At 27.5% G+C, this 22,295-nt stretch overlaps 1 protein-coding gene and 1 long non-coding RNA gene across 8 annotated transcripts in view; one reads left to right on the top strand and one right to left on the bottom strand.

Annotated features, from left to right (window-relative positions):
- Positions 1 to 11,065, top strand: part of LOC127070557 (uncharacterized) — a 70,065-nt gene extending 59,000 nt beyond the window's left edge. The window contains exon 4 of the long non-coding RNA XR_007784571.1: positions 10,949 to 11,065. This is a non-coding gene — a long non-coding RNA (uncharacterized LOC127070557). The remainder of the gene's footprint in view (positions 1 to 10,948) is intronic.
- The window catches only part of LOC127070556 (prolactin-releasing peptide receptor-like), a 71,502-nt gene that overhangs the window by 47,877 nt on the left and 1,330 nt on the right, over positions 1 to 22,295 (bottom strand). For 4 of the 7 annotated variants that reach the window (XM_051008682.1, XM_051008684.1, XM_051008677.1 and 1 more), the window contains exons 2-3: positions 14,455 to 16,738; positions 10,900 to 11,190 (exon numbers count right to left, since the gene is read on the bottom strand). In XM_051008682.1, coding sequence (XP_050864639.1) covers positions 10,945 to 11,190; positions 14,455 to 15,405 — 1,197 coding nt within the window. In that variant the 5' untranslated portion in view covers positions 15,406 to 16,738 and the 3' untranslated portion in view covers positions 10,900 to 10,944. The remainder of the gene's footprint in view (positions 1 to 10,899; positions 11,191 to 14,454; positions 16,739 to 22,295) is intronic. The other 3 variants (XM_051008680.1, XM_051008681.1, XM_051008679.1) reach the window with 2 other exon arrangements.

The following is a 22,295-nucleotide window of genomic DNA, read 5'->3' as shown; positions in this document are numbered from 1 at the left end:
GTTTTCCTTTTTCACTGATTTGAAATAACGAATCGATGGCACAGTTTCTCTGCGAGTTTTAGATATAGGCATACATAAATACATACACTCATGTACACACACACACACTAATATGTATATGCTATATTCTAAAAGAATAAGAAGCATGTGCAACGTCAAGAAAGTTTAGAGACTTCGGATGTTTATATTTATGCGGGACCTGAATATCACGAACCCGTAAGTTTCGTATTCATATATATATATATATATATATATATATATATATATATACAGGGTGATCCATTTAAATCGTAACCTTAAGAAAAATCTTTTTCTTATTTACTATACCTACATATAATAAAATAAAAAGAAAAAAGAAAATCGAATAAAACGTGTGTATGTCTATGTGCGTATGTATTTACAACAATTACACATCATTTTTATTCGTTAGATTATTAATGATCGCGAGAACAAATCGAAATTTTTTTTAATACGACCGACTTGAATACATCTTTTTTAATTAAAGAGCCAATTAACAAACACTTAACTTATAGAAAAAAAAAGAAAAAGAAAAGAAGAAAAAGAAAAAACAGGACGAAAGGACGACAAAGAATAAACGAGAAAGAGAAAGAGAGAGAGAAAGAGAAGTTCATGGGATAAAAGAAATGCAAATTTCTCGTTTCATTATCCAATCTTTAAATGTAAAACGGAATGCTTAATTACGTATAAAATAAATAGTCAAAGAAAAATAGAAAGAGAGAGAGAGAGAGGTATGACCTTCAAACAAAACAAAAAAAAAAAAAGAAAAAACTGATGCAACCCTTCAATACAAAGAAAAATAGAAATAGAGACATAGAGAGAGAGAGAGAGAGATAAAGATGACCTTGACAAAAAAAGAAATAAAAAACAATAAAAAGAATTAAAAAGAAAAACTCACATACGATACCCTTATCTCTCTTTCTCTCTCTCTCTCTCTCTCTCTCTCTCTCTCTCTCTCTCTCTCTCTGTCTCTGTCTGTCTGTCTCTATTTCTTTCATCCTTCTCTTTCTTTTTTTCGCCCTTATCTCTTTCCGTCTCTTCCCACTTCTACGTCCTACACCTCTTCAATGTTCATCTCGAAGAAAATGTCGTCGTTTGCCAACAATGAGTCTCTTCTCCCTAAGGCATTTCCTTGTGGTAAGCTCATAAATAACGAAGATATTCGTGAGTTTCCATTTAAATGCTTCCTCACTTTATATACTCAAATCTATGTGTGTGTATATGTGTGTAGGCTTAAATGTGTGTGTGTGTGTGTGTATACGTATGAATGTATGTAGTAGGTAATACGTAATCACGGCATTTCCGTGGGATGTTGAATCTCTGAAATTAACATTTATACGGGAAAATTCAAGTCTCTCTTTTGTGTTTAATATTTTATTTCTATATCTTTAGATTCAATAATCATTGATTTTTATACGGATTTTAAAGTTTCGATCGAGAAGTAAATGATAACGTATTTTTGTATTCTTTTTCTTTATTTTTTATTTTCGAAGTTGATTCTTGTTTTATTATTATTTTTTAATTCATTGTTATCGTCATTATCAGTATTATTATTATTCTTATTATTATTGTTGTTGTTACAATTAATTATTATTAAATAATAATCATTGTTTATAATAATAGATTATTATTAATAATAAATAAGTTGAAGAATTCTCGATTTAACAATATTTTTTGTTCAAATTTTACTTATTCTTTTTTCTCTTTTTTTTTTTTTCTAGAATTAGAATCAAAGAATATGATCGATCGAATAATTCTTTAATGCATCATATAGGAGTGTCTCTTTAATGAAAAATCAGTCTGCCGATATAATCGAAAATCATCGTAAACGCATAACGTACGCTCGATTGAACGAAAAATTGAATATCAATTGCAAACTCCTGCTGTTTGCGCTTGACTTCGTACAAATTAGATTTTAATAACTCGGACAAACTCGAGCACGTTTTACTTGTCCTTCTTTTTTCCTTTTCTTTTCTTTTCTTTTCTTTTCTTTTCTTTTCTTTTTTCTTTCTTTTTCTTTTTGTCCGTGGACTCGACGAAAGTCGAGCCAATCATTTTTATATCTCAAAGTAAAAAGTAATAATGAGCGTTAATTCATAAAGATGAACGTAATCACGTAGAAATGAAAAACTTGAGAGATTATTATTATTAAGAAAATGTTCTCTTTCTTTCTTTTGTATTCTCACTGGCAACAAATTTATTTATTTAATTTCTTCTTCTTTTTCCAATACGCGTCATTCGATTGCATACGATACAAACGTGTCAATTATTAAAAAATAAAATGTTATTAACGACAACGAGACACACGGTCGCCATCTTGGAAAAGCTCATTATCAAACGTGATAAATTATTAATCCATAATAATTCGAAGATCAAATTGGATCGTTCAAATTTGAAAAAGAAAAAAAAGAAAGAAAGAAAGAAAAGAAAATAAACGAATGAACGTAGGAATTAGTACAACGATCGACTATATCATACGTATGTATGTACGTCAAACTATAAATTCATAATTCAGGAAATTGTTCGCCATTTTGAAAAGGCGAATGACGTAACGTGATAAAAATAACGAACATTCTCATGAAATTTGCAAATGATTCCAGATAAAAATTAGATCATCGTGAATGTAAAATAAAATAAAATGCAAAGAAAGAACGAAACAATAATGATAATAAACGGATAAACGTAGTAATTATTAATATGGTCGACGTTAAATTATAAATTCATAATACAGAAATTAGTTCGTCGTTTTGAAAAGCGATAAATGTCATGCGATAAACTTAACGAACGTATCCATGAAATTCACACTAATTCGAGATCTAATGGCAACATCTATCGACGCCATTGTTCTCCTTTAAACGTGATTCGATGTAAAGCTTCGAATCGATCGTCTTTTGTTTTCTATTAAAGGTGTCATTGTTGGTAGCCATTGTTTTTCCTACGATATAAGCAACGTTTTATGACGTTCTATCGATCAAATCTACAGTGAAATAATTTTATTATATAAACATTTATATATATATATATATATATAAATGTTTATATATAAATTTATATATAAATATATACGATGAAAAGATGTAACCGAGTTCGAAAAGAAAAATTTTAGTTTCTCGTCACTCCAAAGATATTTTACTATTTTGTTTTTTTATTTTTTGTCTCGAGTACTTAAATCAAATGTCGCTTAAACTATTATTAAAATAAAAACTTAAAAAAAAAGAAAAAAAGAAAAAAGATTATATTCAGAAAATTAATTACTAATAAGAATAAAATTATTACAATAATATACTGATAATATATTACATAATATGAATATAGTATAATATAGAAGTATATAATATCATATAATAAAGTGTATATCTATATATATGAAATTAATATTAAATTTATATTTCTATCCATATTTATCTACTCACTAATACTCATTAATTTTATTTATTTAATACTTCCTTATCTTAACGCATTCGTCTAACAGAACCATTTAATCATAATTATAAAGGCATTGTCGAGAAAACAATTATTATTTAATGATCGCATATTCCCTTTTTTCGTAAACAAAGAATCTAATGAAAAACGTTCGGTTGAAAGGAACAATACCGATATTTTCATTCATGTGAATTGTGTGATGTAAAATATTGCTTGTAGTAGTATACAAAAAATCCTATATGTCTATATATATATATATATATATATATATATATATATATATATATCACTAATAATAAATATATATATATATATACCTATTACACTATTACATACGCATAGAAACGCGTATTGTAGTCTCCTGAATAAAGAAAAGAAAAAAAAAAAAGTTAAGTGCACGAAATAGTTACTGGGATATTTTCCTCTCTTTTATATATATACATATATACATATATATATATATATATATGTATATATATATATATATCTCACTCTCTCTCCCTCTATCTATCTCCATATCACTCTACATCTCTATCTCTTTTTCTCATATCTTCTCTCGTTACGTCCATCTTCTATTTTTTTATTTTATTCTACTTTTACAAGATCTTTCATGGAATCTCATTTCGTATATTCAAAAAGAGTCTATCGAACATCCCCTTTCTCTCACTACATCACCCCCACTCCCATTCTCCACCATCATTCAATTCCACCATGATACGTTTCTCTTGTTCTTTTTCTTTTTCATGTGTACTGTCATGTCTTTCTTTGTTCAACGTATATGCGTCTTTGTCGCATTTTGTCAGATCGAAGAAAAATATTTACATCATATATACATATATACATATATACATAAATACATACATTCATAAATAAAAAGGTCGAATAGTCAATTCAATCATCTTCTTTCTTAGATACGTATTTTATTTTTTTTTTATATATTTCTTCTCTCTCTCTCTCTCTCTGCTTCGTCATGAAAATTAAAAAGAAAATTATGTTTGATTCCTCTTTCTCTGTGCGTGCGTCTTAAATTTGTCTTATTTCAAAAAACGATGATCGTCTAACGTAAAATTTTGTATTACAATTATATACGTAATATATATGTAATTGTTGTTACATATACAGGATAAAAAAATAAATTCGATCATCTTAAATATCTCTGTCCTTTTCGACGTTCTCTGAAAAAAAAGAAAGAAAAAAAGAAAATGGAAAAAAAAAATTACGACTCACGTATCGTACTTCAAAAGTTATTTAATTTATAAGATTGTTTTAATTTAAATATTCTTAAGAAATCGTGTAAAACAATGCAACTAATATAGTTTAGTTTGGTTAATGAAATGTTAATAATAAATAGATTACGTAAGATAAAGTCATTTCGAATTTTCGTTCTATCGATTTTCCATTTGTTAATTTAAAATGAACATAATAAAATTTTAGTATAATAATTTTAGTAAAAAATTGAAATGATTTCGTTGCGAGTCAGATTCTTCTTTGCGAGAGAAGTATTGGAAAAAAAAAAAATTTCGATTTAATGTTATTAACAAAATCGATTTTTATTATAACAATGTCATTGAAATGTTTAAATAAATAAATAAAGAATAAATTATACTTTAAAACTTGACAAAAATGGATGAAAACGGACTTTTCGTTCGGAAGATATCATCTTCGAAAGATTTTCATTCATTATTCGAATGGCACAGCTGTTCGTAGTAATAGTATAGTAATACTACCTCGAACAGCTGGGCCACGTAAATTCTTGGAATTTATATAGGTCAGTATGTCATTGTGTTAATTGTATAGAATTATATAGATCAATCGGTCATCGTAAGTAATTTGCATTTATATGGGAATATCTCAGGAACTAAAAGTCACAGAGATTTGATACAAACGTCATTGTAAAGGGTACAATTTTTTCTATTAGTTTAACGTATAGTTAATAATTAATTAACAATTTGTTATAAACAATTTGTTATAAACAAATTCTGATGAACTGAATTTATCTTCTTTTATGAAAAAAAAAGAAGTTAAATTGCTACCGCTTTATAAAATTATATAAATTAATAAACAATTAATAAACAAATTACATTTTACCGATAAACAATTTTTTTTTTAATAATTGTTATGTGAATATCTTCGGAACTAAAAGTCACAGAGATTTGATACAAACGCCATTGTAAAGGGCACAATTTTTTCTATTAGTTTAACGTATAGTTAATAATTAATTAACAATTTGTTATAAACAATTTGTTATAAACAAATTCTGATGAACTGAATTTATCTTCTTTTATGAAAAAAAAAAAGAAATTAAATTGCTACCGCTTTATAAAATTATATAAATTAATAAACAATTAATAAACAAATTACATTTTACCGATAAACAATGTTTTTTTTTAATAATTGTTATGTGAATATCTTCGGAACTAAAAATCGTAGAGATTTGATACAAACGCCATCGTAAAGGACAGAATATTTTCTATTTCTCCAGGATATTGTTAATAATTAATTAACAATTTGTTATAAACAATTTGTTATAAACAAATTCTTACGAAGTATATTCATATTATTTAACAAAAAAAAAAGAAACAAAAAAGTTTAAAAAAATGTCTCGTTTTTATAAAAAAAAAAAAAAAAAAATAATGAGTGAGAGAGAGAGGAATGAAAGAACCGACGTGGTCTTATATAAAGAAAAAGAAAAGAAAAAGAATAAAAAGAAGAAGAATAAAAAAAAGAAGAATGAAAGATGTTGCTATTATTCTCAGGTAGATGAAGAAAATCCAATCGAACGATAAGAAAAAATTACTATCGAGACGATCGGAATCTAGAAAGATGGTAAATGATGATATAGGGAAAAGTGCGAAATAAGTTCGTATAGATAGATTTCTTTTATGACAACTTTCTTACACGAACTTTCCTTTTTAATTAAAAATTGTCGAGTTGTATACTAGTCACTCTCTGGCATCCAATTGTCCTATTTATTTTTAATATTTTATTATTGCCATCTACTATACCTACATCTATATATACCTATACATATGTACATAAATATATATATATATACATTATATATGTAGTAATTTATTTTATATATAAATCTCTTTTATATATAATCATTATTATTTATATAGAAAATTTTACGCAATAATAATTTATATATATATATATATATATATATATATATATATATATATATATAATATACGTCAAATAAATATTAATTAATTTTATCACGTGACAACAGACTTCCTTCAAAATGGCGATTTAAAGATTTCTAATTATAACGATTAAAATCCATAAATTAAATAAATCCTATTTCTAATTTTTACGTTCGTCGAATCTATCTAAAAAAAAAAAAAAGAAATAAAAAAATAAAAAAATAATGAAAGAAATTAAAAGAAGAAGAAGAAGAAGGAAAAGAAGAAGAGATAGAAAAAGAAATAAACCTAGATGACATTCATACAAAATCTTTTACAAATTCCTTACCTTGTCAACGTTAGTAGGGTCTTTAGGATAATAGTACAAAGTCATTGAAAAAATCGAGTTAATTCGTAAAAAGGTTAAAGAGGAAATTGTCGAAACGGATTTAGATATAGTTCCCAACGGTAATCCTTCGACCGATCGATAGTGCTATAAAAGACTGGAAGACTCGGCGGACGTAGCGTGAAACGTGGCCACGTTCAAGCTATCTATCGTTTTATCGATAATTCCAGGTACCCATCGAGAAATCTCGCTAACAATTCCATTACGTTTATCTCTCTCCCTCTCTCTCTCTCTCCCTCCCTCTTTCTCTCTCTCTCTCTCTCTCTCTCTCTCTGCATTTCTCTATCACTGAATTTTTCTCTTCGGAAAATTCATTATCGAAATGTATGGTATGTCAACATATATAAAATAAAATGCAACAAAATGCAAGGATACTTGTGTGTGCGTGTGTGTATATGTTGGTATGTCTGTATGTACGTACTATGTATCTGTTATTGTACTTTGAAAACAATAGTTAAATGATCATTGAAAAGTATTACAATTGAAAGAGAAAAATCAATGTTGATTAACGATAAGATTTTTTCGATATTTTCAATATCAATTGATTATTAATTACTATGTGAAAAGGTAAAAACAAAAAAAGAAAGAAAAAGTTAAATATCAAGTCAGCATATATGCATTATTCGAAATGTCGTAGATATATGTCAATCGTATAATATCGTATATATTGTTGTTGCGATGTATTAAGTAAAATTTAAAAAAAGAAGGAAACAAGAAATTAATATTACGAGATATTCGATGGATACAAGATTATCATTCTCGATGTTAAATATTATAAATAAGTTAATTGATTAAAAAAAGAAAAAGGATAATTTCATCGATTATTATTCGATCATTTAACACTCGCATAGTCCTAAAAATATATATTAAAAAATAATAAGAAAAAAAAAATCATTTGTACACACGTACATGCATATAACAAAAAGAAAAATTATTGTTAAATCTCAGGCGAGATCTGCATTATCGACTGAAACAAAGTTTTTGGAGATAATATGAAATAGTCCGCCATATTTGAATCGGGTCATTCGCAAGATTAATTTCACACAGACAAATATCCGTTTCCGAATTAACAGACAACGTACATCGAAGCGTGAAATCGTGTTCACTGAAATGATTCAACGATCTTCTCTCTCTCTCTCTCTCTCTCTCTCTCTCTCTCTCTCTCTTTCTCTCTCTCTATTTTTATCTCTATTTCTGTCTATCTCTTTCTTTCTTTCTCCAACTCCAAACGTCTTGTAACTAACGCGCTATGATTTAGTTGTGTAACTACCCCTGTAAATACAATTTCATCTTATCTTATCTTTGTCTAAGTCGTGAAACGAACTTCGAAGCAATATCCTTTGAAGCGAATTTCCTTTGCAAGATTACGTATTTTATTCGATACTTACGAATCCAATCCGATATACAAGTACAAAATTATATAACTTTCGAATGAATTGTAATTAAATTTCGAATCTCGAGAGACTATATCGATAGAATAGAACGTACGAAAGTATACATACTGTTTTTAATGATTCCTTTTGTTCGATGTGAATATTTAAAGACGTAATACTTTTGTAAAGTTCGAATTATAATTTTTCCATGAACTTCGTTGATAAAGTAGAACGTACATAGTGTTTAACGATTCGTTACCTAAATAATTATACGAGTAGATCGTTAATTTATTTAACAAAAAAAAAAAAGAACAATTTATAGTTTCCATTGTAATTCGTAGAGAAACTTCGTCGATAAAATAAAACGTAATTTTATGAACGATTCGTTATTTAAATACGCAGTAGACGTGTAATTAATTTATTTACAAATAAAAAATCGTATATTTTTAATCGTATATGTTTAATGATTCATTATGTAAATAGACGAGTGATGAGTTTATTTAAACAACAATTTTAAAGTTTCAATCGTAATTTTTAGTGCCAACGTTTCTAATTAAAATTATTAGACATTAATATATACATTAATATGTTTATTTCAAGATTGATAGAAACAAACTATTATGCCCTTATTTCTTTTTTTATCTAACTTAAAAATATGAAATAAAATTTTCAATTTGATCTGTATTATTCGATGGATATTTTTTCTTCTATTTTCATTTTTCTTTCTTTTTTTTTTTTTGAGAGAGAATTTTACGTAGGTATAATACGATAACGGTTAAGCGGTTTTAATCTAAAAAAAAAAAAAAAAAGGAGCGACTTTTACGAACATTTTAAAAACGTGAAACCAAAAAAGATTGACTACAGTTCGTCCATAATTCTAACGGCAACAAAAACGTGTTAATGTCCTCCAATAAATTCAGGAATTACGAGGCACCAGAGAAAAAACTGAGATCATAGATTAAAACTTGAAAATAATTCAACGGGATAATTCGATAAAGATAAGCAAAAAATAAATGATAAAGTTTTGTATCATTTGACATTGGGAAAACGAATGAGTCAATAAAATGAAATAAAATAAAATAAAATAAATGAAAGAATAAGAAATAGAAATTGTTTCTTCCCTACGATTAATCAAAGTCTCAAACACGAATATTTCAATCATTTTTGAAATTTCAATCACGAATAAAAGGCCATTAGAAAAGAAAAAAACGCATTATTGAAGCAAACAAAATAAATAGAAATATGACGGACGTCAAATAAAACGGATGAACCAATAAAAAACGAATAAAAAATAAATAAAATTTGTTTTCCTTGCGATTAACGAAGATTCGAATATCTGCTAAAATTCACGAATAAAGTGAACATACGTTTGATGGAGAAAATGGATGATCTGAAAAAAAAAGAGAGAAAAAGGAAAAGAAAAAATTAAAAGAATAAATAAAAAAAAGGATAGAAAAAGAAAATAAATAAATAAATAAATAAATAAATAGAAGATAGAAATCCATCAAAGTACCAACAAGTATCCAGTATCTATGAAAATTTGCAATTCTCGAATAAAAATTAAACAAGAAATTATTATATGATACAAAATGTGATACCGAAAGAAAATTATGAAATAACAATTAGAAATATTCAAACAAACTTAGAGATGTAAAGGTTATTAAAAGTATGAATAAAATCGAATAAATAAAAATATCTTTGTCTGGGAACTATGATAAGCAGAGTTTAATAAGTAAACGATAGAACCGAAAGAAAAGGACAAGAAAATAAAAAGGAAAAGATACAAAAAAAAAAAAAATACAATAAAATAAAACTAAAGAAAAAAAAAATAAGGACAAAAATAAAGAACAAAGAAATAAAACGAAGAGAGAAAAGGAGAAGACACTTATTGGTAGATATATCTCAAAGCGACGTCGTCGGTGTTGTGCACGTATAGCAGTAAGTAAAAGAAGAAAGAGAAAAGTCTTGAATATCAAACAGCTTGGCGTAGTATTACTAACATAAGATTTTCGTGAAAATTGCATTTCCACCCGTTTGTGGTAAAGAAAGACGCTTCTGAGGTTCCTTCTTTGGTTTTGTTCCAAAGGATCATCAAAAGAATTTTCAACGATTACTTCAAGTTTTCGATTAGAGAAAGAAAGAGAGAGAGAGAGAGAAATATATTTTACGTATTCATCTTATAGGTACGTGTATGTATGTGTACGTGTGTCTATATATTATATATATATATGTGTGTGTGTGTAATATATGTATGTTAAATGTATATATTAACTAAAATTTGTACGTACGTGTGTGTGTTTTTTTTGAATGCATATATGAACTAAATTTGTACATATGTATCTGTATACATGTATGTATGTATATGTGTGCATATATATATATGTGTGTGTTGAATGTATATACGAACTAAAATTTGTATCTATATACGTGTGTACGTGTATGTATGTATATATGTTGTATGTGAAGGCATATATGAAATAAAATTAGTACGTATGTACGTACGCCTGTGCATGTAAACGTATATATATATATATTAAATGTATGTACGAACCAAACTTCAAAAAGCACAGCTGTTGAACGAAGCTTATGATTCCTTTTAGAGAATGGCATCTTCGAAATCCTTGGACGTGCTCGAACGACGATCCTGATCCTTCGTATTATTCGTCGTCGTTGGATTCAAGGTTATCATTTCGCAACCCTGTGTCACCTGGACCCTGATGGCTTGACTAGGTAATAGACTTTCTTGTACAGTATTATTTCCATTGCAGAGTTTCTCGCTTCTGCAACCCTCCGTTAATCGCGGTGTACTGTTCGTCGACGTCCTTGAGAAACAGGGTAGAACCTGTAAGGAAAGAAGAAAGGAAAATAATAAAGGTTATCGTTTGTATACGTTCGATGTATACAGTAAGAAATCTCGCAGTTATTGTTTATTTTTTCAAGCAACGATACGTGTTCGATCGTAGAAATTTTTAATGACTATTATTTGCGACGTAATATAATATATTAATTTTCGTGACTAATTATTTATGATGGAATATATATGAGTAATGTATGATATTGTAATATTAATTGTAATTAATTTATTTTAATATTAATATATTGATATTGTTTATTATACTAATTCATATGTATATATTATATACCATGTTATATATGTATATATTATTATATAAATTTGTATACTATATTTATACATACATATATATATATATATATGTACTATATTATAGTATACTATGCTACATTATTATACTATGTTATATACTATACATAAACCATTACTAATAATATACTAATCAGTATAATAAATTATATATATATATATATACGTACTATATATTATATGGTATATATTAATCCTGTACGTATGTGAAGTAAGAGCTCGTTGAAAAGTAACGTCTATACTCCACGGTAACTCCGATCGAACTAAGCAATAGTTGTTACCCTTGAATAATGTTTATTATCATTAACGTCTCGAGAATTTGTGTACGTTAGTGAATAACCTACGTAACCTACGTAACCATATACATAAATACATACATCGTATTTACTACATTTCTATTATCTTCGTATTTATTCTTTAAAAAAGATTTTGATATTTTAACAACATTTTTATCCAACTACTTTGTTCTTTTTTCTTTTTATTTCTTTCTTTCTTTTTTCTTTTATCATCATTTCCGTATTTCTCTCTCTCTCTCTCTCTCTCTCTCTCTCTCACACACACACACACACACACACACACACACACACATTCATTCATTCATTCATTCATTCATACATACATACATATATATGTACGCACAGATACATACATATATACATACATTCATTTATTCATTCATTCATTCATTTATACATACGTATATACGTACATATATATATATATATATATATATGCACGCACATATACACACATTTTTGAAATGATCTCTTCGTAATCTAATATTTGCATCCCGAATAATTTTCAGATGACAGCACGTATGTATATACGACGCTTGTATTCATGTACTTATCTATATATGTATAGATTTTAGGAGTAACCTCACAAATGACGTACGCATGGTTAATTGCATGCACGTTTACCCTTCAAGAACGGATATTCGATCATCAAAATTTGTAATTAAACGTAACAATGCATTGATGTAACGACCGGCATCAATATACTCTCAATCGATATCAAATTTCATTTGATGACAGCAGAACTGCCCTTCTATTACGACTTAGAAAGATCGATGATAGAAAAAAGAAAAAGAGAAAATAAATCAATCGATCAAAATAATATCGATATTTTAGTAGTTGCTGCAAAAATGTCAATGACAAAATAAAAAAAAAAGAACGAAAGTGGATTAATATAATTCAACTCAATGAATTATTGCAGATATTAATAAATTATTAATAAATTAAATTAGAAAAAGTATCTATAATGAAAATGAAATAATATTAAACTCGGATATCTTATTTGGGGATATAATATAAAATTAATGCAAAAAAAAAAAGAATTAATAATGCATCTATGACAAAAAATTCAAATCAAAATAGATAAAAATAAAATTCAACGCGGAGTATTATTGCAAGAATAAAATAATATTAAACTCGAAGACTTATTGCAAATGTAAAATTAATGATGAATGTATGTATGAAAAAAAAAGATCAATAATTTCTTTTTATAAAAAGAGTCATATAAAATAAATTTCAATGAATATTATCGATCATAAATTTTTGATTTGTCTTTAATGAATGAAATTCGAATATTCCTGAAAATTACTTTCGCTTCTACATATATATATATATATATATATATATATACATATACATATACATATACATAAATCAACTGTAATAAGTAAAATTCAAAGTTCGTCAGAGATTGCTATGAAGTTATAATAAGTAGAAACAATAATTTTCACTTCCAATTAGTTATGAAATTAACATTAAAATAATTATACTATAGAAATTCTCAAGTACTTGCTTTTACAGATTCTCTTCGAGTAATAAATATAATATTTAAATGTAATTAATGAACAGTTTCTGTTCCAATATTTTGAATATTCTTGTCTAACTAATGTATTATCTTTTCCATTTGATTCAAAAAAAAAAAAAAGAAAGAACAAATAAGAAAAAATAAAAAGAGATACAACATACTCCATCAAATTAATTAATTAAATCTTTATATATATATATGTATATATATGTATATATTGACTTATAAATTATCTTTCCATTTTAATTAGAAAAGAAAAAAGACAAAAAGAAATCAAAAAGCAATTACCAACATCGTATGATTTAATTTAATTAATTATCTAATAAAATATGAAAAATACATTTGCAAATTAATTTTGTAAGATTAAAATCTCTGACATTCAAAATTAGGGAAAATAAATAAGGGATATAATTCCGCTGGAATTAAATCGAGATCATAATAAAAAAAAGAAAGAAAAAAAAGATGAATCAAATAAAAAAAAAAAAAGAAATTAAATATTAAAATCTCAAGGATCAATAAAAAAAATTTATATTTGTTTCTAATTCTGTAAAACATTATCAACGTATTCACATACACATATACATACATACATACATACATACATACATACATACATATATATATATATATATATATAAAAGATTTAAATCTTTAATTAAAGAAAAAATCTTTCACATTTAATTAAACAGAAAAGAAAATAAGGCACACAATTTCTCCAATTAATTAAACAATCTTCTTCCGGAAATAAAATTAGCAAAAAAAATGCAGCGAAAAAAGAAGAAGAAGAAGAAGAAGAAGAACAAAAGAAAGAAAAAAGAAATAAGAATATCGCATAAAATACAAAATACAAAATACAAAATACAAAATACAAAATAAAAAATAAAAAATCGATTTGGAGGCGTAACGATTTAATTAAAAAATTTTCTCGTCGAAAGGTGAAGGACGAGGACCAGTAGGAAGGGAAATGTTGGTGATGGTCGAAGGGTCGAAAGAAAGAGGGGAGTAACTATGATCAGAGATTTTACGACAGAGATCGTTTCCTTCTTCTTCTTCTTTTTTTTTTCTTTTTTTTAAATTAATAAAGTTAATGCTTCGTGGATGACTCGTCGATGTTATAATACGCACCTGTTTGAATTCCTTGCGAAAATTATCGTTGAGCCAGGCGTAGAGAAATGGATTGTAACAGGTGCTGCTCATGGCGAGGCAATGGGTCATGAAGAAGAAAAGTCCGTAATAAGACCAATCGTTGGCAGGTGGATAAAAGTCATTGATGATGTTAACGATGTTCAATGGTAACCATGAGAATCCAAATATTATTACCATAGCTACCAACATCCTGTTCGTACGTTTTTTCCTTTCACGATCAGTTTCCTCGCGTTTGCTACTTTTGCTACCGGGCTTTGACCTTGCCCTGTCATTCAATTTAATCCAAACGCATATGTAACACAGTGTTATTACGAAACACGGTACGAGAAATTGCAATATCGTTGTGAACGAACTAAAAACCTTCCGGAATGGTTCGCTTGGCCAGTGTTCCTCGCAATACGTGTATGTTTCAACGAATTGCATATAAAATCCATATGGTAGGGTCAACATTAACGCGACTATCCATATACCGAATATTATCGTCCAACAAATTTCAATTCTCATACGCGGATGAAACGGATATAATATTACGAGGAAACGATCTATCGCTATACTGGTTAGTGTCCATGTACTTATATAAACGCTAACACCCTGTGCGTACGGTACCAAATGGCACAACATCCTACCGAATATCCAACCACCTAAAAATGTGTACAACGGCGTAAATGGTACTGCCAATACGCACAAAAGTAAATCGCTGAACGCTAAATTCGTTATAAAGAGATTCGTAACGGTTTGCATCTGTTGATTACGTAATACTACGTAACATACTAATACGTTTCCGAATACACCCAATATAAATATGTTACCGTAAAATATACAGAATATTATTTGTACGCTCAAATTCGACATTATTGTGTCGTCGGTGTAATAACTGAGGTTAGACGAGCTCAAGTTTTGCCAATAATCCGAACTACCGTTTCTTTCCATCCTTCTTCGATTTTTTTTTTTATCGATGTTGTCGTTTATTCTTTTATTCTTTTATTTTTTTATTTTTTTTCTTCTTCCTTAAATACGTCCCACAGACGGATACAATCGTTGGATGTTATTACTCGTTGGAGATTTCTCTTTTAATATCTCGATTAAATTTATTCGCAATCGATCATTTACTTTAGGCTATATTTAATCACTATCCTTTTTCTTTTTATCTCTCTCTCTCTCTCTCTCTCTCTCTCTTTCTCTCTCTCTTTCAACTCTCTTTTTCTTGCTTTATCTATCTATCTGTGTGTTTATCTTTCTCTCTCTCTCTCTCTCTCTCTCTCTCTCTCGGCTGTTATTATCATCGAGCTTTTTTCCTTCTCTTTCTTTCTTTCTTTTTTATCTCGTTTTTTAAGGTTCCAATTTCTCGATTTTATTTTATTTTATTTTCTTTGATTTTCCTTTTCTTTTGTTCTCTTTTTCTTTAAATTTGTTGCTTCTCCACTCTTCGCACGAATTTTTGTTAAAGCTTCTTCCCGTTTTATTTTTATCGTCGAATTTTCTTGAAATGTTGTTGTTGTTGTTGATGTCGTTTTTTCTTACGAACAAATTTTTTTCTCAATTTTGTTGTCCTCTTTTCTCACGAATTTTCTTCAAGAATTACGTTATTTTTTCTTTTCCTACCTTCAAAATCCTCAATTTCGTTGTCTTCTTTCACGCACAGTTTTCTTCTTTCTTTTTTAATAATCTTTACTTTATTGTCTTCTTTATTGCACGAATTTTCTTAAACTTACTATCTTCCTTCGTTCACAGAAATTTGTTTTACAACTGTTTCTTTCTTTTTCTCGACTAGTCTACGAACGAATTTTTATCGAACCGACGTCACTATTTTAACATACACGATTTTCTTTTTTCTTTTTTGTTAACAAATGTCTTCGTTTCGTAATACGTTTTATCGAACACACGCGAAATTTTGTTTGTTATACATATGTATATATATATTTTTTTATTTGAATGACGTAACGAATTCGTGATTTTTTTTGTTCTGTTTTTATTTTATATGAACAAGAGAGATTTCAATATCGATCTACGATCTCATTAGTCACTGCACCTCATGTTTATACACAGTTTTTATCGAACGCACGAAATATGGTTTGTTTGTCCTTTCTTTTCTTGAACGATGTAAAATCAGATATTATTTTAGGACAAAGAAAAAAAGAAAAAAATAAATTAAAGGATTAAATCGACGTTCGAACGATCTTATTATTAATCACTTGTGATATTCTTTATCTCGAACGAACAAAATCTCAATCTTGTTTTCTACCGAATACCTATATATTTAAACCTATATAAATAAATTTTTACGTTTTTATTGATTATTAATTTACGTCGAGTGGAGAAAATAATTAGAGAAATAAGATAATATAGAAATTAGAACAAAACCAAAAAAAGAAGAGGAAAAAGCAAAAGTATATCGAACATTTATTGCTTACATATAATATTTTAATATTTTAATATTGTACGTAATAATACAAAATAATAATATAATAATAATATGTAATATAATTATATATAATAATTTGATATTAATGTATAATATTAAAAATTTCCCTTTCTATCTTTTCTTTCTTTTTCTTTTTTCTTTTTACAAATAAACTCCAACCGATATCGTATGTAAATATCTTTCTCTTTTGAAAATGCTCACGAAGTACATTTATGGCCTCGAAGACGATGGGCGTTACGTATTAACGAACGAAAAGGATCAAGTGTTCTTTTATCTATCGATATATTTGTTTGAACTTGAGCTTTAAGAGTTAACCTACTCGACTGAGTCTCCTTTGACGACGAACGAACGAAAGCACTATGAGGATTATGCTTACTACTGTTGAAGAGGGAGAAAGAAAGAGAGAGTGAGACAAACAGAGAGAGAGAGTGGGAGAGAGAGAGAGTGAGACAGAAAGGGAGAAAGAGAGAAAGAGAGAAAAAGGAGAAGTGCGTGTGTGTTTTCTTTTAGGAAAATATGACTTTGAATTACGTCTTTTCAAGGCGATGATCAAAGCCAATAAAAAATTTGCGATGCTTTAGTTGTCCTCGACTGTAAAGCTTGTCTTCGACTGATGTTGAAAGAAATACTTATAAACTGACTCTCTCTGTCTCTCTCATTAATGCGTTGCTGAAAACTTAACCATGAGAAGTAGAGAGAAATAGAGAGATATGTAGAAAGGAAGAATTTGTGTATGTTATACGAGAGTGGTAAAAAACATATGTGTAGATTGGTGTATTTAATTGGGAGATATAAAGCATGTGGGTTTGTTAGAAAAAAAATAGATAGATAAATAGAGAGAGAGAGAGAGAGAGAGAGAGAGAGAGAGGAAAAAGAAAGAGGAGAGGGAAGAAAATGAATAAGAGAGAAAGAGAAAGGAAATGAATAAGTAAGAGAGATGGAGAGAAAGAGGAAATGAGTGAATGAAAGGCAGAAAATGAATGAGATAAAATGAATGAAAGAAAGAAAGAAAGAGAAAATAAGGAAAGAGAAAATACTTGTGTATTTAGAGAAAGAGAGAGAGAGAGAGAGAGAGAACGTGTGTGTGTGTGTGTGTACGTATGTATAAACGTGAGATAGAGAAAGAGAGAGAGAAAATAAATACGGAGTACTTACGTGTAAAAGAGAAAGAGAGAGAAAACACGTGTATACTTATTGTGTCAGCGAGATAATAAACACGTGTGTATTATCTTCGTGTCTATAAACACGTACGTTAAAAAGAGAGAAAGAAACAAAAAGAGAGAGAGAGAGAGAGAGAGAGAAAATAGGTGTGAACTTATATGTAAATAAGAGAGAAAAAGATGGAGAAAGAGAGATAGAGAGAATGGTCTCACTTTAAACGTTTAGCAAAGGAAACTGACTATGAACTGATCCAATCTAAACAATTTCGAGGTCGCAACATTAAAGATTTTATTGAAAAATCATTCAAAAATAGATGTTCCAATTTTCTCCCTCTCTCTATCTATCTATCTCTATCTCTATCTCTAATCTATCTATCTGTATATATGCGTGTGTGTGTATCTCTTTTCTTTCAACATATCTATCTGTCTCTTTTATTCGGCAAATATCATTGTACCATCACACGTTTCACTCCTACGCAAATCGTGAAATTTTTTTTCTCCTCCCATTAACTTCGAAACGAGGATCGGACGTGTTTTCATTAACCAAATGAAGAAACGTTAAATTTGTATCCCCTTTTCTTCCTTCCCTTTTTTCTCTTTTCTTTTATTTCCTCTGTTTTTCTTGGATTGCTTAGCATCAGAATGAAAGAACTGAAAATGTGATGTAAAGTGAGAAGAAAGGAAATCCTGATAGGGGAATGTTGAATCGTAATAGATGGAATAGGCGTGAGTCAAATAATCAATAGTAATAATGAGAAAGAGAGAGAGAGAGAGAGAATTTATCCAGGATTTTTAAATCATTGAATAAATTATAGTAATGAATGAACGAAGGTACGTTCTATTCATATATTTTTTATTTTATTTTATTTCTTTTGTTTATGCTTTTTAATTTTTCTTCTTTTTTTTTTTTGACGATTGATTAGTATCAAAAGAACGATGATAGAATGAAAGGAGGAATGAAAGGAAATCCTGATGCGGAAAATTGAATCGTAGTAAAAGATATAGACACGAATCAAATAATCAATACTAACAATGAGAGATAGTGACAGAGATTTTCAGATCATTGAATGAATTAAATTATTGAATGAACAAACGCCATTCTATTTTTGTTACTTTCCTAATTTTCACTTCGTATTATTTTATTTATTTATTTCTTTCATGTCTCTCTTCGTTTATGTTTCTTTTTTTTTTTTTTAATTAATCAGCGTCAGTAAGAGAATAGAATGAAATGAGAGATAAAGAATTCTGATGCGGAAAGTTGAATTGTAGTAAAAAGGTATAGGATACAAGTCAAATAGTCAATAATAACAATGTGTGTGTATGTGTGTGTGTGTGTGTTGTGTGTAAGAGAGAGAGAGAGAGAGAGAGAGATAGAGACCTTTATTCAGGTTTCAAATCATTGAACGAGTTGAATAACGCATGAAGAAACGTTCTATTTTTTTCGTTCTCTATTTATTTATTTACTTTCTTTTTTCTTTTTATTTTTGTTCTTTTTTATTTTTTTATTTTTTTGACTTGTTAGAAAGAATGAAAGAACGAAAAGAGAGAAAGAAAAAATACTGATGCGGAAAATTGAATCGTACTAAATGTAATAGATAAAAGTCAAAAGTCAATAGAAACAATGAAAAGAGAGAGAGAGAGAGAGAGAGAGAGAGAGAGAGATGAGTTAGAGATTTTTATTTAGAATTTTCATTATTCCATTATTGAACGAGTTCGGTATCAAATGAAGAAATAGAAGAAACATTCTATTTTATATTTTTTTCTTATTTATTTATTTTTTGTGTTTTCCTTTTTTCCCAATTAATTAGAAAGAATCAAAGAATGTAAAAGAAAAATCCTGATAGTGAAAATTAAATAGTCGATAGACTAAACGAAATAGTCAATAGTAACAACGTGATAGAAAGATAGAGATAGAGAAAGAGAGAGATCTTTATCCAGTATTTTCAGATCGTTAAACGAATTGAGTAGCGTATGGAGAAACGTTCTAGTTTTATCTTCTTCTCTTTTTATTTAATTAATTTTTTATTTACCTATTTTTCTTTTTTTTTATTGATTAGAAAGAATGAAAGAATGAAAAGAGAGGAAGAATTTAAGAGAAAGAAAAAGAAATCACTATAGAGGAAATTGTTATCGTAGTAAATGCTACAAATGAAAGTCAAATAGTCAATAGTAACAATAAGACAGACAGAGAGAGAGAGAGAGAGAGAGAGAGAGAGAGAGAAAAGAGAGAGAGAGAGAGAAAGATCTTTATTCAGAATTTTCAGATCATTGAACGAATTGATTAACGAACAAGGAAATCTTTCTCTTTCTTATTTTACTTTCTTTTCCTCTTTCTTTTTAGATTGACTAATATCTCAGAAAGAATGGAAGAATGGAAAGAAGAAAATCATTTGCTACGGAAAATTGAATCGTAATGAACGAAAGAAATGAAGTTCAAATAGTTCATAGCAATAATGAAAAAAGAAAGAGAGAGAGATCTTTATTCAGGATTTTTGGATCATTGAACGAGTTGAGTATCGAACGATGAAACGTTTTACTTTCTTTTTTTTTTTATTTTTATTTTCTTTTCCTTTTTTTTCTTTTCTTTTTTAGATCGAGTAGTTTCTTTAGATGGACTAGAAAAAATGAAAAAAGAAAAAAGAAGAAAAATCGAATCGTAGTGAACGTAATAGATTTAATAATAATGATAATGAAAGAGTAAAAAAGAGAAAGAGAGAGAGAGAGAAACTATACTCTCTATTTTATAAATTATTGATACTATGTGAATTCGACGTGAAGTTTGAAGTGTCTGTTGAAAAGAGTAAGTAAACGATTCCTCGAAAATTGCAGGTTATTATCATTTCCTTTTGTTAGGATAATAGCACGATGATAATACAAATGAAATGAAATAAAAGTTAAAAGCTCGAAAAGGTTTCTATCATTATCCGTAGGAAAAGTTAGAGATTGAACTCTATTTCTATCTCTTTATCTTTTTATCTGTTTGTTTGTTTCTCTTACTTTTTTCATGTTCAAGTCGAATTTTAGAGTTCGTTTTAACCGCATAAATCATTATCGATTTTCTATCTCTATCTATCTATCTCTCTTTCTTTTTCATTCTCTTTTCCTATCTCTCTATTCTCTCTATTCTTTTTTTTTATTCTCTCTTTCTATCTCTATTACTTTCTATCTTTCTATCTATCTATCTATCTAACTTATTATCTATCCGCCTATCTCTCTTTTCCAATGATCCTAGTCAAATGAGTTCCTGAAGTTATTGGTTTCATAGGATATATATATATATATATATATATATATATATATATATATATTACTTGTGTATGTGTGTGTGTGTTAAAAGATTTCACTCATAAAGATTATCAATTTCCTATTATTATTTTAATTTGAAATTTGATTGCAGTACTATATTATATACTTATATATGTATCTAACGTGTGAATTCTAATTTATGTGTGTGTGTGTGTGTGTGTGTGTGTATATATATGTTCAATAATTATTCATTCATTCATTCATTCATTCATTCATAATTAAAATTTAATGAAATTATATCGCACTATTATTACGATAATCTCTCTACTGAATGGCACGAATTTTTAATCGATTGACTTGAATAATAAAAATTTTAATGAAACTTTGCTTCCAACCATAAAAAGTGATATGATTCGTTAATACCTCTTATAAAAAGAAAAAATATTTATTAACGAAATCATCATTATTATTATTATTATTATTATTATTATTATTATTATTATTATTATTATTATTATTATTATTATTACGATTTTAACTAGTTCTAAAGTTTATCACGAATGTATTTGTATAATAAAAATGAAATATGAAATTTTTATTTCTTCTAATTATAAATGTTGTATTATATTAATTGTATTATATTAATACATAGTTAACTATTATTCAAACAAAATTATATTATCACTATAACTAATAAGATTCTACAATTTGTATATTCAATAGATTTGTAATTGAACATATTAAACTGTCTTCTAAACTACTTTATATATTAAACTATTTTTCATGTATTTTTAATTTCAATATAACTTCAAATTAATAATAATAATAATAATAATAATAATAATAATAATAATAATAATAATAATAATAATGGTGACTTCGCTACGAAAAAAAAAAAGACACAAAATCTCAGAGTATTTAAACTTTTACGAATATGAACGTGTACATACTCACACATAAACACATGTACACACACACACACACACACACAC

The sequence above is a fragment of the Vespula vulgaris genome, chromosome 18 (assembly GCF_905475345.1).
Source record: "Vespula vulgaris chromosome 18, iyVesVulg1.1, whole genome shotgun sequence".
Lineage (NCBI taxonomy): Eukaryota > Metazoa > Arthropoda > Insecta > Hymenoptera > Vespidae > Vespula > Vespula vulgaris.
Note: the sequence above shows the minus strand (reverse complement) of the source record. Positions and strands in the feature narration are given on the sequence as shown.